Source organism: Pseudoliparis swirei, chromosome 9, assembly GCF_029220125.1.
Source record: "Pseudoliparis swirei isolate HS2019 ecotype Mariana Trench chromosome 9, NWPU_hadal_v1, whole genome shotgun sequence".
Lineage (NCBI taxonomy): Eukaryota > Metazoa > Chordata > Actinopteri > Perciformes > Liparidae > Pseudoliparis > Pseudoliparis swirei.
Window position 1 is genome coordinate 24,025,581 of NC_079396.1, and position 18,127 is coordinate 24,043,707.

The window sequence follows — 18,127 nt, forward strand, 5'->3', positions numbered from 1 at the left end:
GTCATTCCTCCTTTTCATCTTCCAGAGACAGAAAAGCTGAGAGTTAATTCCATTTCCACTGACACACACACACACACACACACACACACACACACACACACACACACACACACACACACACACACACACACACACACACACACACACACACACACACACACACACACACACACACACACACACACACACACACACACACACACAGTCAGTCTCGCCGCTGTTCATTTAAAAACAAAAAGCTCCGGCCGCCGGGCGTTTACCTCATCCAATGACAAAACGCAACACGAACGCACACTAAAAACAACACAACATAAGTTTAAAAAAACCCGCGTTCCACTCACACACACTCACACACACACACTCCCGTTCCTCTTACCGGCCGTTCAGCTCCAGCAGCGACTGGGTGTTCTCCGAGTTGCACTGCAGACACCACATGCTGCCCGGTCGACTCGCACGATGACAAAACAAGAAACGACTCCGATGCAACCCGAACGTGAACGGTTCCCTCAGCGCTGCCTCGAAGGTTCCTCGAAGGTTCCTTTAAGGTGCCTTTAAGGTTCCTCTGACAGACGCGTCTCAGAAGGGACGTCTGCGAGAGCTCGGAGCGGCCCGCTTCTTGCAGACGTTCCCATTTCTTTGCCTTGTGAGAAGAAGAAGAAGAAGAAGAAGAAGAAGAAGAAGAAGAAGAAGGAAGCAGCTCCCTACGGATGCTCGGCGGACATGGCCGCTGCTAAGTGGCCATCTGTAACGTGTGACAGAAAATTGGAGCTCTTTCTTTTTCTCTTTTTCTTCCTCCCCTCTGTCCTCCGTGAGCCGGGCTGGTAGGAGTAGAAGGGGGGCGGAGGCTGGGAGAGTGGGTTTCCTTTTTGTTTTTTGCCAGGCCCTGAGCAGTATGTTAGGGGGCGGGGTGCAGGGAAGTGTGTGTGTGTGTGAGCATGGAGGCTCTGTACCTATAGAAAGAGGGGGTGAAGGCGGATGAGACGAAAGGAAAGGGCCACACATATGACACCGGAGCCACAACGGGTCCACGCTCCTCAGGCGTGTTATCAGGGAATGTGAAAACATAGGAAAGAGAGGGGGGGGGGGGGGAATAAAGCGCGGTGCTGAAGCCTGATCCGGGTTAGGTGCACATGTAGGAGGTGTCGGGCGGAACGGAGAGAGAGAGAGAGACAGGTAACGAGGAGATGCAGTAAAGACTGAAGGGAGGGTGGAAGGAAACGAGGGTGCACGGAAAAGGAAGAAAGGATTTAGCCGGGGCCACGAGAGAACCTCTATGAGCAGAGGGGCGGTGATGATGGGCCGGAAAGAACCAGAGAGGAGATTCTGTGTCTTTTTCCTGCGTGGAGCAGAAGTTGTGGAGACAAGCCGGTGACTAATCACCCCCCTGAGAGGAGGGGGGGGGGGCAGTTTACCCCCCCAGTCAACAGCATTTTCTACCTAATGACAACAGGCACAGGAAACGGAAGAATGGCGCCCACATGGAGCCGGTTTACAGGGGACACCACACACACACACACACACACACGCACACACACACACACCAGTCTCCAGAGGGAGATGTTGTTGTCCTCTAATTACAGGTTTGCACCCCTAAAAACGACCCGTCTGAGACTTCAAACGGACGCTGCAGGACGAGACACAAACACACACAAAAAGAGAGGAAAGAGTGTGAGAGTGTGTGTGAGAGTGTGTGAGTGTGAGTGTGTGTGTGTGTGTGTGTGTGTGTGTGTGAGCGTTCGCCGTGGATCAATGCACTCGGACCGCACTCGCAACGTGGTGCCGAGGCCGCGGTCGAGCGCGTGCGGATCTATTTCCGTCGGGGGCCCTTGGCCCCGCAGCTGCTCCGCGTCGCAGACGCTCGCCTCGACCTACAGATCTCCCCTCGCCGCCTCGCCGCCTCGCCCAGATATCAATTTATCAATGAGTGACAGCGAGAACAAAATTATAATGGAGATGCAGATATGAGATATTGGGCCCCTGGCCGCGGCGGAGTGGCTAACTACCCTTTATTTTGGAAAGGCGTTAATAAGCCCCCCCCCCCCTCTCTCTCTCCAGAGCCCGTCGTGATCGTCCCCAGCCCGAGGCTCGAGGGCGGCGTCGTTTTTTAAGCATCACATCATCGAATCGCGATGAATTCCAGGTGAGAGGAAAGACCGAGCTGGAAAAGTTTACGAAAAAAAAAAAGGACACTTTCAAGCGAGGCCTGCCGAAGTAATTCTCTCCGTCTGCGTCGCTCCCTTTCCCTCCTCTAGTGTTACGATCCGGTCTGGTCTGGTCTAGCCCCCCCCCCCCCCCCCCCCCCCCGTCTGGTGAAGGCCAGCTCTCGTCTCCCGGGTCCCGGCTCGGCTCCAGCATGATGTCATTGAGAATTCCAAGCAGAGGCCCCACTCTGCTCATAAAACGCCATTTCCTCAACTCAATACATATGGTCTCTCTCTCCCTCTCTCTCTCTGCGTTTCAGCTCCGACTCCATCACCCCCCCCCCCCGCCTCCTTTTTCCTCTTCCTTCACGTTTTAGTGTAAGCAAAGCGAGATCCGAGGCCAAAGGGGCACCCTGGGGTCACCCGCACTCAAACCCCCTTCATCAGGTGCGTTCCCACAGACTTTAGTACCTGAATGTTATCAGAGGAGCAGATGAACTTTTTTTTTAAGAGGCTGATCAAAGGAGCAGACGGCGAAGGGAAACAAAGTGATAACTCCCAGGAAACTTGGTCGCCGCCGAGCTCCGTCTACATGACATCATGCGCCGGTTCTCGTTATCTTGCTTTTCTTTTTTTTCCTGCTGGACGCCGAGCGACCTCGAAACGGAAAATAAAATAAAAAACTCCAAACGATGTGTGTGTGTGTGTGTGTGTGTCTGGAAATAATTAAAGAGCGGGGCTGATGTCATAGTTTTGATACAACAGCATACTGAACGAGGATGAGGCGGCCCGAGAACACAGAGGACTTTGTATCGGAGGAGAAAAAAACAACCAAAAACAGAAACACACACAAAAAACATTTTCCCCATAAATTCTCAGGAACAAAGAATGTTTGTGCATGAGAGGGATCTGGCAGCAGATGTATAAATAGAACTGAAATGAGAGTAATTAAAGGATAAGCTGCCCCGCGCTCATCGCATCCTGGCGGCAAAGCCGGAGCAGATGTGTTGCCCGTGGGATCTGGTGGAAACAATCAAAGATCCTCAGCATGAACGTGACGTCTGAGAGTTCCTACATCCCGTAATGTAACTCCAATCTGGAAAGAAACAATCTGGTTCTTCAGACACATGGAAGCAGAGGGCAAACTGCAGGGAGATTAGTTTTGGAAGCAAATAAATATATATATATATATATAAAGATATATATCTTTATGTTTATATTTCTATATATATATATATCTTTATATATATATATTTATATATAGAAAGATATATATCTATATATATAGAAATATATATACATTTCTAGATATATATATATATTTATATGTATATAATTTATATATATATATATGTATATATAAATGTATATATGTATATATAAATATATAGATATAAATATATATATATATATATACACATAGTTATATATATATAGAAATTATATATATACACATTTATATATATATAGTGCAGCCCACATATGTCCTTTCATTTGCTTTCATGTTGAGAATTAGATGAGAAGACTCATCTTTCGGTCCTATAAAAGGGTACATTTATTATTTATTTTTTAACATAACACATATGTTTTTATTGAGTTTGTATACATGTAGCGAAAACTCAGGCGACGTATTCGCTCGAGTATAAAAAAAGGAGACTTGAAACGATGCTCAAAGCGAACGACAGCCGGTTTCAAAATTACATCTGGATAGCTCTAAAAAAATATTATAATAAACAAGTGGACATGTATGTCACATTTCAAGACAATCGGTCATTGGGTGCAAAAAGCGTGGGGGCGCTAGAGAGAATTTTCTATTGACCCAAATGTGAGTCCTCTAAATTCTAAAATATCACATTTTTCACCAGTCCTGATTTGCATGTCAAATTTAACACATTTTGCGATATGATAAAAGTCCCAAATAAGGGTTTCTTTGGAGAGAAAACGAAGAAGAAGAATAACTCTAGGAAATACAATCCCTTTACGACGAAGTCGCCACGACGACCCTAAAAACACAAAAAAGGCATCCAGGTTTGCTCCTCAGTCTTTTCTGGGTGAAGCTGTTTGTTTGGGTTTCCTCTCAGGTGGAGGTGGAGTCTCTAAATTGGCAAAACAATTAGGAATTTGGGCATCGAGCGACCATCCTCAAACCGACTTGGGGAACGAGGCAAAACCGTGAGACTTGTTTATTCCTTTATCTAAAAAAAGGAGAAAAGGAAAGTCATGGAACCACAGTACATGAGTCAAAGCATTGTGAAAGGCGGATGGGAGGAGAGAGGGGGGGGGGGGGTTGTTTTACCGTGGCCGTTTTTTAGAAGCAGGCCCCGCTCGTCCATTTACAATATTTTCCTTTCAGCTCATTCCATTACCAGAGATCATATTTCTCTGAAGCCCCTCCCCCTCGACAGCACTATTCTCTCCCCCGCTAAAAATAGACCCATGTGAGGTGACCCACTCTGGTAAACACTCTGCAAGGGGGAGGAGCAACGCCACGAAAGATCCAGAGAGGGAGAAGACGCATCTGAGAGAGAGAGAGACAGAAAGAAAGAATGGCCACCGAACGGCCCGGGGATTTAGACCTCGTTATCGGCTCCTGTGACATTGGGACAGTTTGAGGGTCAAGATGGAGACAAGAGGAAGGTGGATACGGGGGGCGTGATAACCGCAGCCAAGACCGCCCAAACAGGCCCGTCAGAGGCCTCCGGTCTCTCAAGAGTGACAGTGCCCCCCGCTGGTCAGACACGGTACTGTACGCACCCTCAGAAATGTACACCAGGCTGGCAGTGATGTCATTGAGCACCACTGAGGTCTGTTTGGAGGGGTGGGTGGGCGGGGTTTAGGGTGGGTGGGTGGGTGTGTGTGGGTGGGGGGGGGGGAGGTGCAATCATCTATTTGAGGGAGCGACAGACTCACACCTGTCCCACACAGAGCGAGGCTCGAGGTTTACATGCGGTACGCATTTCTTCACAGCCGATCGAGAAAATAAAAAACAATGATTCAGTTTGGTATTTAATCGTCTCAGAGCGGTACGATGATGAGAAACGACACATCGCCATATCGTTATTCGCAATTACGGCGTCTAAATTGATCACGGGCGCGTACAATCTCAAAGTCATTTGAGTGAATATCGATATCAAGGTTCACACGTTCGCCTTACCCCCATGAGTATAAACAGAAATATCTATTTATTTTGGTCCTTTACAATTTTACTTGTTAGGCTCAAGTATTGAAGTCACACGGGAGCATAGAAAACAGGCTCTGTTCTTTTCATATAGACTAAAAACATATTGAACTAGAACGGGCACTCGGTAGAGCGCATACCTTCACATATCACAAGATTGGGCATTGAATTATGAACATGTTGGCATTAGTTGCATGCCAATTGGATAGAAATTGACCATGCTATGGTAAAAAGAAGATTTTGACCTTTCCATGACCTTGCCTTTGACCTTTGACTCGATTGATCCCAAAATCGAATCAAATGGTCCCCGGATAATAACCAATCATCCCACCAAATGTCATGCGATTCGGTTTAAAATAAATATACGGCGATCAAAACATTACCTTCAGCATTTTCAATGCGAAGGTAACCATCAGGACACGTGTTTTCTTGCGATTGAAGATTTTGTAGTGTGCAATATACAGACGTCTTTATCCAGTTTCAATATGTTTTAAGCGCTACAGCCTTCCTTAAATGTCTGTCCAATAACACCACACACAATTAACACAGCGCGTGTGTGTGTGTGTGTGTGTGTGTGTGTGTGTGTGCGCCTCGCGATGGAAATCAATCCGGAGCCACGAGCTTAATGACATCACTGAACCGGCTAAATTGACTGGAGGGCTGACAATGACACATAATTGACGGTTCGATCAGATTCCATTCGCCTGCAGCAGCAGTCAGAGGAACAGCTGATGGTCTCTGAAGATGTCACGTTCCCTCCATCGCTCCGATCAGATTCCATCAGCAGTCACGCGGGAAGTATATGTATATATATATATATGGTGTTGTGCTCTGGAGCAAATAACTAAATAAATAAGTCGTCAAACAAGACGCGTTAATTGCGCGATCGAGATTAGAAGCGACGTCTCGACAAATAACGTAGAGACACAGACGGAAAAAAGACACACACACACACACACACACACACACACACACACACACACACACACACACACACACACACACACACACACACACACACACACACACACACACACACACACACACACACACACACACACACACACACACACACACACACACACACACACACACACACACACACACACACAGCTGTCTGACCACTTCAGCCCCGGACTCCGGTTGCCGCCCTGCCCAGACGCAGCCGGCCGAGCCCCCGTGGCATCGGGACACACTGAGGCCTTTGAGGAGCGGCTCCCGGCTCCTCGGGCCGGCCGCACTCGCCATTGTTTGTGTTGGCACTGCGTGCACAAAGGCGGCCTTGTATCCCCGCTGCCCGCTAAACAACAACAACAACAACAACAACAGGAGCAGCCCCGTGGCGAAAGGCCGCGGCATCGACGTCGGACTCAAATATTTTATCCTTTTTCCAGATTCTGCTCCGCTTGGAAGAGAATACGCTAAACGCATTTCGTCCTAACGGCGCCTCGTGAGGCCGACGGTGACGCAATCACAGAGGAACGCATCGTGTTCTTCTAGGAGCGCACGAGTGTTACGATTATAATCTGCTGTGCAAATGCTGTTAAAGTCCCCTGCGGACGCAGCGGTTCAACGTCATTAACGTCAACGGCCACGGAGGAGCCGTTGGCGTGACGACGAAGCTCATTTCATGCTCGAGTCGTTTAAATCAACTTAAAAGTTGCTGTGGGGAACTTTTAACTGGTTTGGAAACGGTCTTAATTAAATACCGGTGGCCTCCATTTGACTTTTAACGCGACCGCCGGCGAGAAGATCGGCTCTTTTCTCTTTTCTCTTCGACCTACAACGGACCCAGAGACGCCTTCCCGACTGGATGGGAGGAGCAGAGCATCGCCTCTGAAGCAGCTGGAGGCCCGGGTCGTATTAGAATAGATAAGTGGGGCGGGAGAACCAGAACCAGGACTGCTGTCAGACCACTGCTGCCGTAAAATTAGAGTAAAAAATAAATAAACTAGAACGGGCACTCGGTAGAGCGCATACCTTCGCATATCACAAGATTGGGCATTGAATTATGAACATTTTGGCATTCGTTTCATGCGATTCAAGAAGATTTTGACCATTTCATGACCTTAAACTTTGACCCGATCGATCCCAAAATCTAATCAGATGGTCCCCGGATAATAACCAATCATCCCACCAAATTTCATGCGATTCGGTTTAATATTTTTTGTGTTATGAGAGTAACACGCATACAAATAAATAAATAAATAAATACATGGCGATCAAAACATAACCTTCTGCATTTTCAATACGAAGGTAATGAAGGGAATCTGGGAGACGTTTTTGTCCACACGGGCCTAAATCAACACACAAGGAAAAAGTTGCTTCTCTTTAAATATTGTCAGCAATGATCTGACCACACAATAACTAGAACTGTTTTATTCTAGAGACCACTGATGAAACCGCCACGTCAGGGTCATGTGGGTCAAAAGGAAATCCTGACCCGGGTTTAACCCCCCCAAGAAAAACTCAGAGCAGAAGACGAGCTGCAGACGGACGAACGCAAAGAAACTCAGGGATTGGCTTACGGGAATTTGATCGCTTGTATTTAAATATTAATCAAATAAGCCACCGTTGAAAGCTCCTCGAGAATAAAAGCGGAATTAAAAAAAGAAATAATTCATGACTCCGGCGTCTCATGTGGCGACATCGGAGGAAGGTGGAGAACGAGCAAAAAGCTACGACACGTCTTCAAAAAGGAACACGAGCGAGGGGGAAGCAATCAATCACAGAGCAACAGCCCAGAGATGATGATGAGGAGTCTTCGTCTTCTTCTTCTTCTCACCACATTTCCACAAGACACTGGAGTCAGTACGGAGGATACTCAGACGCCTTTCGATGCGTCACTCTTTGTTTCATTGCAACCATTTAATAAAAACAAAAAAGTTCATTTAATTTCTCATTAATGGTCACTCAGCACCCCATCTTGACAGAAAAAACAAGAAATGTAGAAATCTTTTCAAATTGATAAAAATAAAAAAACTGAAATGCCACATGGTCAGAAGTATTCAGACCCTTTAATGTGATAGTTCAGTTTTTCTTTATTAATAAATTGGCAACAATGTCTACATTTCTGTTTTTTACACCCACTATACACATATATATATATATATAAAATAATATATATACATATATATGGATATATGTATATATAAATACACACTTATATGTATAGATATATATATATATACAAACACACATATATATGTATATTTATGTACATATACACACATATATATACATATATATGTATCATTATTTTGTTCTACATTCGGGCTGGTTATAGGTCGTGAAGTTCGGCTTTTCGGTGACGTTCTGAGAATAACAAACAGACTCAACTCCATGACAACAAGTCCTTTGAGGAGGAGCAACGCGGCGGCCCGTGTTTATCGTTTCATTTCTCTGGAGGCCGCCGCGTGACCCGCCACTCCAGACGTGGATTAACTCGACGAGTCCGAGATACGGATTTGTCTCGGAATCTAAAAATGTGCACGCCGTTACATTTCAAACTGGGAGGAGATCTGTTTCTGTTGAAGCTTGCTGGTTTATCGACATTGCGGGTCTCCGCGGCTCACATCGATCTGTGGCGCCTCGATCACTCGTTAGAGGCCCCATCCCCTCCTCCTCCCTCCCGGCTCTCTGAGCCCCCAGGATTACAAACTGCTCCATTATGCATCGGCAACAGCATCGTGCGGAGATAAGTCAGATTTAACAAGATGTTGCCAAGCGGGAGAAAAATACACGACCTCCTGGTTTCTCTCTCTCTCCTCTCCTCTCTCCTCTCCTCTCCTCCCTCCAATATCAACATTTGGTCCATTTCCCTCGAGCTGCACAGCTACAGTTTAAATCCCGGGAGTTCGCTTGACCTTCGAGTTTTCTCCCTTTCCACACGTTTCCTCGGGCAGAACAGAAACGGTAACATTTCCTCTGACATTTGCTAAATGTCCAGCATCTAGTCTCCACTATGTTCTCCCGGCTCGTCGGCCACGGTGTCCGCTGTCTGCCGCAGCTGGAGACGGTGCTGATGAGAGCGGGCCATAAAAAAAAAGCCTGAGCTGAAAGATCTGCATCGGTGTCCCGATCATCACGTTGAGCCATTGTGAATACAAGAATATTTATTACAGCAACTTAGAGTTGCTTCCAGAATATAAAGCCATGGCGTTATCCCGACGAGTTAGCGTCAAGGTCTTCATCACTGGCTCTGAAGACTATGAGGGCCGGCGAGTCAGCAACGCCCCCCCCCCGATAACAGGATGAGATCCTTTTCCTCGTGTAATCGGTCACATGCACTGAGAGCTCCACGAGAGGGCCAGAGCGAGTGTGACGGGTTTACTTTAGTGTCCGCCGGTTTCGCCGTGTTCTTTTCTGGCTATTACTTTGCGTTCGATGATGAAACACGGGAGGAACTCTGTGTAATAAAAAGACAATTGAGATTCAAAGCTGCTGCTGCTGCGTCGTGCCTAATGACCCCCAGAGGGGAATTCGGCTTTTTATTTTGTGTGAACCGCAAAATGTAACTCGGCAACGTGGAGACGACAACACGCACGCGACCCGATGGACGAGAGGAGAGGGCGGAGCATCGAGTACAGAGCATCTCTGTATCCTCTCCGCATCACGCTCTGTGCATCCAATATGCTTTAATGACGGCCTCTCTGAGCATCCTAATGAAGGGGGGGGGCTATAGGTTCCCGTTGAAGACAATCGGCAATTGGCTGCCGAGTGAGAAATGGGTTGGGATTAGAAATGGGGGGGGGGGGAGAAATGGGACTAAAAAGTGTTTTGTGGTTCACACAGCAGCTGGAGAATCACACGCATGGAGCACATTATAACAGACAACTCTTTACCCCCCCCCCCCATCAGTGAGTGTGACATCAGACTACAGAGCGGCGGCGGCACCCCGGCGTACGAGCATCGGCTCAGCGGCTCCGTGCCACTTTCCTCTCGACTGATCTGTCAGAGACGTCGTGACGTCGGGTGACGTCTTCACGCAGCTCGTTACACACACACGAGTCGATATGTTCAATTAAAAAAACGCACAAAATACTCTCTAATAAGCTGCACAATAATAAAGGTGGTATTTATTTCTTTGCTCGATGAATAACAAACAATTGATCCACATCGTTTGTTATGTTTTCTGCTCGGTAATGTCAGACACAGCAGCTCGCCACACACCTGCAGAGGCTGACATCGTAAACAGCTGCTGTCTCCTCGACACACACACACACACACACACACACACACACACACACACACACACACACACACACACACACACACACACACACACACACACACACACACACACACACACACACACACACACACACACACACACACACACACACACACACGCACACGCACACACACACACACACACACACACCTGAGCCCACCCACCTCCACACATCTGTCTCCGGGGCTGCGCCGTGCGGTCTGAAGGTCTGAGGCCAGGTGCGGGGCTCTGGGGACAGAGCCACCCTGGACAGGTGAGTTGACCGCGGACGGCGAGAGGAAAAAAAAGAAACAAGCTAGACTGGAAGTCTCGGGCGCAGGAGAACCTCCATGTGACGGCCGCACGCTCCACTCATCAGCACATTGCCCTACACAGCCATGAGGAGGAGGAGGAGGAGGAGGAGCACCCTCCCCCCTGACTCACTCACTGCTAAACTCTTCCTTTGAATCTCTCGCTTTTTTTCTACTTCTTTCTAGGCAGCTGTCCCCCCCCCCCCCCCCACACACACACACATTTCCCTCTGTGACCATTTATTCAGCTGCTGTGTTGATGTCTCTGGTTCAGTGGGTGCATGTACGGAGCCCTGCAAGGTCACCGATTGTTGCTTTTTTCATTTTTTCATTTGTCTTTTTCTGTTGCCGAGGGCGGAAATCTGAGCTCTCGACCGGAAAACACAACCTCGGACCGACCGCTCGAGAAAAATGACCCGTTGAATAACGGGTCGTCTGACAGTCTCTTCATATCCAAGGAGAAATCAGAATATGATGAATTAAATGTTACATATAGCCAAATATAAACAGGTGCAACAAAGCAACCCCTTGTGTGTGACGCAGCACTTTGCCGCCCCGCAGACTTCCACCTCTCCCATGTTTACTCTGCTTGGGCTGGTTTATGAAAACATGTCAATACTCAGGATTCTCAGAAATGAGCACACACTTGGCAGAGATGCTTCCTATGATTTAAAGGGAAGTTCACCCCAAATTAAAAAAAAGTCGACATTGTTTTGGTGTCAGTTGCCTATAGTCTGGGAGATGTCGGCCTTCTCTCCGATATAATGGGACTATGTGGCACTCAGACCCCCAAAAATCAACAGCAATATCTGTGTCCAGAAATAATGACAATAATCCACAGAGCGGTTTTAGGTAAAGGAACTGTTTTCTTTCAACCATAGTTCCATGTTATTTTGGGTGTGAACTGTCCCCCTTTGAATACAAACTGAAACTGTGGTGCCAGACTTTTTCCTCTTTTGTTGCGCCACGTTTTTTTTTCCCCCAACAATAATTCGGAACAGAAATTAAAAAAACATGATTTGTGAGTCGTTCTGTTTAAAAGTAATATACTTTTTTTCCCTCTCCATCAAAAAACAACAGTGATTACATCAGAACTGTTTTTTAAAGTAAACCTAAAAAAGCTTCTATCTGGGAGAAAAGCTAGCAAAAACAGAGCTGCAGCTGCCTCAGCGGGACAGCAGGCGAGGCAGCGGCCTTAACAAGCTCAGTGGAGTTTAGGAATGCTCATTTATTAGACTTAAAATATATATCTCACATTATCTAATGACTTAGATCCATGCCCTCGCTCTCTCACCGTCAGAAATCCAGAAATCAAATGACTTCTTGACGCAAAAACAAATGCATGGAGTCACACCAGGAGGCTGTTCCGTGTCTCTACCACCAGGGGGCGCTAGTGGACAGTCAACACTGGGACTGATCTGAGGCTGTAGGGATTGATCAAAAGACTTGATGCAGGTTAATGCAAAGTGGAGCAGCCGTGTTACTGTTTTAAAAAAAGGGGAAGAGATGGGGGGACTCGCAGGAAGAAAAGAGTGAGAGCAAGAGGCTCTACGGAGAGAAGGAGGGAGAGGATGGAGCTCATGGAAGCTGGGACGGGATTCATCTCTAGCTGTCAGTGGCCTTTAGTTAAAGAGTACACGATACAGGAAGTCACAAACACATCATTCCTCTGCTATCGTAGCGATGATGACACGGATCGTGATTAATAATTCAACTCCTGTCCACCGGTGATTCATTTTTGGCGGTCTGAAGAAATAGAAAATCGATACGGGCAGACGATATCTGCGCGTTTGTGAATGAACCTTTTGGTGAATGATGCCGGCGGGAAGAGAAGTCACGTGACTTTTTGAGCGATCCCCTGCGCTTGATGCTGCCTGGATTCATCACAATTGCATGCACGTGCACTGATATCTGGAAGGCCACGTTGTCAAGGCAACAGCGAGGGCTGAGAGGAGGAGAAGAAGAAGGCCAAGAAGAAGGCCAAGAAGAAGAAGAAGAAGAAGAAAAAGAAGAAAAAGAAGAATAAGGCCAAGAAGAAGAAAAAGAAAAATAAGGCCAAGAAGAAGAAGAAGAAAAAGAAATAGAAGAATAAGGCCAAGAAGAAGAAAAAGAAAAATAAGGCCAAGAAGAAGAAGAAGAAGAAAAAGAAGAATAAGGCCAAGAAGAAGAAGAAGAAGAAGGCCAAGAAGAAGAAAAAGAAAAAGAAGAAGAAAAAGAAGGCCAAGAAGAAGACAAATCAAAAGAAGAATAAGGCCAAGAAGAAGAAGGCCAAGAAGAAAAAGAAGAAGAAGAAAAAGAAGAATAAAGCTAAGAAGAAGAAGAAGAAGACATGCACTGTCCGTCAAGTGAGAAGATATATTAAAGAGAACAACACAAGCCTGCATACACACACACACACACCTCAGAGAAATTAGTCCAATCAGGATCAATATTCAACTTTAATGACTGTTTACCCGCCACAGTCCCAGCCCCCCTGACAGCGCGGCACTTTCACTATCATGCGTGCAAAAAATAAATAAACCAGCTTTTAATGAGCCTTAAATAATAGAGAAAGAGGTTCTATACCAACATCGCTCAGTTTGGACTTCAGCCACAAACACACACTCCGGATAACCACCAGCAATTAGCGACCTGGGGAGGGGGAGGAGGAGGGGGGGGAGGACAGCGTGCAAAATCCTGCAAATCCATCAATGAAGTGAGCATGGCATGGCATGGCATGCACACACACACACACACACACACACACACACACACACACACACACACACACACACACACACACACACACACACACACACACACACACACACACACACACACACACACACACACACACACACACACACACACACACACACACACACACACACACACACACACACGGTGCAGAGTTTGTGTAGAAGAGCTGCAGTGCTGCAGCAGCATGAGCTCATCACTCTTCTCTGCATCCCCTCCTCCTTCACTGTCCCCACACACACACACACACACATATATTTATATATATATGAATATATATATAAATATATATGTATATAAATATATATATAAATATAGATGTGTATATATATATATATTCATCCTGCCGCCACGCTACAACCCTGCAGCTCAGGGGAGGGTGAAGAGACAGCGAGGCTGTAGCCCATTGATCACATGGCCATCGCAGACCACTCCGACTCTTAAAAGGGTGATGTAACCGTAAGAGAGAGGAAGGGATCTGACACGCCAGCGTAAAGTATGCAGCGGCGTGGACATCGAAGTGTTTTAGATGCTAAAAAACAGACAAACAAACAAACAAAGCATCCACCATGATGCCCCCCCCCCACCCCGACTGTGGAGGCCAGCCAATGGCAGCAGCCGGAAGATACAGGCTGTTGCAGTGTAAATACATATTTTCCACTGGATAGGCATTTTTTTGTGGACAAGCACGAGTGCAGAATAACATTCCCCGAGCACGCCGGCGGACGCGTGACCGCGGTCGCCGTCTTTTAGACAAGTGCCATCGTTCCAGGAGGGGAACATTACTGTGAACGTGATCCATCCGGCAGCATCGAGAACCCCGGTCCGCCCTTCTGTTGAGGCCAACTGCACCTCAAGCTCTTCATCATCATCATCATCATCCTGACACATCTGACCAGAAAACGGCTCCCATCCGAGACACGTCTAAGCTTTTCCACCCCGGAGGATATTCCCTCAACTCGCCACACAGTGGAACTGCAAGCTCGCTTTGGCAGGTCGCTGCTTTTCCATTACGAGCAGCCCCCCCCCCCCTAAAGAGGACTCCACATGCATATAGCCAGCGAGCCAGAGCCAGCCACGAGCGTGATTCACACTAAGCGGCCGGCTTACTCTGCCACAACAGAACCGAGAGTCGTATCAGATGCACCCTGGGGTGTCTCGGGTGTCTCGGGTTTCTCGGGTGTAGGGTTAATAAAGAACAATTTATAATAGTTAGTAATTAAATCAAATAACAGCCCAGATAATGTTGCATTGCACTGTTAAACATTGGAAAGTAAAACAATTACAATTGTAATAAACTTTTAGCGAAACGTTTAGCTTCTTTTTAGTTTCTTCTTTTGGAAATAGTGGAATTGTTGGTAATGCTATCTATAAAAATAAGATATTAATTAAATATTAAGATAAATAATAACCAAATAATTACATTACTAACATATATATATTATTTTTGGAAATATATTATCATCAGATTTTGTGAATATCTATAAAGACGTTGCCCTTAAGAACTAGAACGGGCACTCGGTAGAGCGCATACCTTCGCCGCAGCCACATGTTGGCATTAGTTGCATGCCAATTGGATAAACATTTACCGCACTATGGTAAAAAGAAGATTTTGACCTTTTCATGACCTTGACCTTTGACCCGATCAATCCCAAAATCTAATCAAATGGTCCCCGGATAATAACCAATAATACCACTAAATTTCATGCGATTTGGTTTTATACTTTTTGAGTTATGCAAATAACACACAAACACACACACACACATACAAATAAATACACAGCGATCAAAACATAACCTTCCGCATTTTTTATGCGAAGGTAATAAATGACAATCTTTAGAGGTATGTGTACAGACACAATGTTTGGCTGGATGACATAATGAAGACATCATGATGACATAACGATGACATCATGATCGAGAACCTGGCTGAATATGTCACATAAGTTACATAACCGTCTGTCATACAGAGTGGATGATCATCTTTGTTCTGGTTTCTATCTAGAAACACAGATTTGAATCCCGGACAGTCTGAAGACGAAGAGACGAAGTCAAGAGACGAGAGAAAAGAACGGACAGACACGTCCTCCTGATGGAAGACACGACCTTCAACAATGTCTTCACCGTTCAACGTCTGCCCTTTTTTTTGCCTGCCACGAGCCAGCGATAATATATATATATATATATATATATATCTGTCCGTGGTTCTGGACAGGAATGTCGTCCGATCGGTACGAAAACATCAGAAATATCTGCGGCGGCTGCAGCCGGTCGGCAACGACAACCGGCACTTAAAAAAAAAAGCCGCCACCCGCTCGCCAATCCACAACCGGCCTCTTCCTACCTTATCGTGCGGCTGGTGATGCAGTACTTCCACATCGCGTTCCACATGGCGGTGACATCACCGGCGGCCTCAGACATGCCCAGAAAAAAGAGTGAGCACGGCACGGGAAGGGGAAGTTCAAAAAACAAAAAAGTTTGTTTTAAACAAACTAAACAGCAACCCCACCCCCTCCCTCCTCCTCCTCCTCCTCTTCCTCCTCCACTCCCTAAAAAGAGCCACCAAAAACACAGTACAGGCTGTGCTCACTCCCCTTCTCCACCACAAATTACACCCCACATCCTCCACTTTCCATGGAGAAACCCGCAGAGGAGTTCATTCTTTTCTCTTCTTTGCTGAAGTTACTTCGTCTGCCCCAGTTTCTTTGGAACGCCGGGCTCCCGAGTCGCTGCTCCGGCGAGCCGCCCGATGACCAAGTAAGGTAAAGGCCCCGGGACGTATGGCGGAAGGAAAAAGCCATCCCTCTTCTTCATAACAAAAGGCTCTCCACCCACAACCCAGACACACCAGGCCTCTCTCTGCAGACACCCCCTTTCCTCTTTCTTTTTTTTGTTTTTGTTCCGTCCAATGCAATGTTTCACTCATCTGCTGCTGCTCCCCGATGGTGATGGGCAGGGCGACTGGAAGAGAGAGAGAGAGAGAGAGAGAGATAGAGAGGTGGGACGAGCATGAGAGGGCTCTCGGGGTGTGTGTGTGTGTGTGTGTGTACGGTAATACTCGGCGGCACGTGTCCAACAATCACACCGCTCTCGATGGGAAGGCCACGTGGGGAGGGGGGGATGGAGGGAGGGGGAGGAAGAGTCCCAGTTCAGCAGCTGGTGAGAGAGAGAGGCTGTTTTGAGTTACTGCGCTGCTGGCCTCGCTTTTTTAAAATTTATTTATTTTTTATTATTTATTTTTTAACAGCACGCTCTCAAAGTCCCGGGGACGCACTTGGAGCCCAGAGCGATGTGACGACCGGTCACACGCCCAAGAATGACCGGGATGTTCCGGGAACTCTGCGGGATGAGACACTTTTATGAGTTGCGTGTGGAAATAGAAGAAAAGAGAAGAAGAAGAAGAAGAAGAAGAACCGCCAGTCGCCTTAAATCCTCCCAGAAGACCACTGAGTCACAGACCAGCCGTTAGCAAATAAAGATGTTGTGCATTATTGTTAAACAATGCAATGCTGCACTTCAAACATTGCACAATGAAACAGAAATGACTGAAAAGATGACAATTATATCGCAGCGTGTGGTATCGCACCAACAGCTGGAGGAGGAGGAGGGGGGGGGGTTCCCTGAAGCCTACGTTCAAAAGAACATCAGTTGCCGGCCGAATCGGCGCGATGCATCATTAATGAGCCGCTCATTGTGTGTTTGTGTTTCACGTGTGTGTGAAGGCATCTGCATGCGTTTCACAGGTACAGCATCAGCGTCTTCACACACTCTCGCTTTCGGATTGAAGGAAAGTGAGAACCCCCCAAAAAAAGCAAGCGTCTCGTCTGTTCGCCGACATCAGAGGTGTGCGTGTTGCAGAGGGGAGACGACACCGGGGGTCATTTGAAGCTCGGATTGCCGCTTGGAATCCACCCGGAGGCCGATTGAAACTCCCAAATGTCAGAGATAACCCGTTAACATCCCTCTTTTTCTTTCCATCTTCGACAGATTGAGGCGGTTTGGTGACAAACGGCACCGCGTGTATTGCCGTTTCAGTGCACGTGTATATTTTAAGAGAGAGGGGCGTGCACGTCGTTATCACCGCCTACCTGGAAGCTGCAAAAAAAAAGAAAAAAAAGAACATGCCTCATTGGTTAAAAACCTGTCATGCATTCAAAAGGTCGTCGTGATGCTCCGGCCGCTGCATATCGTGCGTCTGATTCACTGCTGGGTGAAGTGTCACCAAAGGACATTAAATCAAACCAGATGACATGATTGGCGTGGTGTAGCGAGAGCGAGAGAGAGAGAGGGAGAGGGAGAGAGAGCGAGAGAGAGAGAGAGCGAGAGGGAGAGCGAGAGAGAGAGGGAGAGGGAGAGAGGCGAGGGAGAGGAGGGAGAGAGGAGGAGAGGGAGAGAGAGCGAGAGGAGAGAGGAGGAGAGAGAGAGGGAGAGGAGGGAGAGGAGAGGGAGAGGGAGGAGGAGAGAGAGAGGAGGCGAGAGAGAGAGAGGAGGGAGAGGCGAGAGGGAGAGAGAGGCGAGAGGAGAGAGAGAGGGAGGAGGAGGAGGAGAG

The 18,127-nt window shown here is 47.1% G+C and overlaps 1 protein-coding gene across 7 annotated transcripts in view; it reads right to left on the reverse strand.

Annotated features, from left to right (window-relative positions):
• Nucleotides 1-18,127, reverse strand: part of LOC130199040 (IQ motif and SEC7 domain-containing protein 1-like) — a 71,571-nt gene that overhangs the window by 20,380 nt on the left and 33,064 nt on the right. The window contains exon 1 of one of the 7 annotated variants that reach the window (XM_056422218.1): nt 15,923-16,049. The exons of 4 other annotated variants lie outside the window; for them this stretch is intronic. In XM_056422218.1, the coding sequence (XP_056278193.1) occupies nt 15,923-15,999 (77 nt within the window). In that variant the 5' untranslated portion in view covers nt 16,000-16,049. Of the gene's footprint in view, nt 1-376; nt 629-10,716; nt 10,837-15,922; nt 16,050-18,127 lie in introns of those variants that run through there. 2 more of the 7 variants (XM_056422222.1, XM_056422220.1) reach the window with 2 other exon arrangements.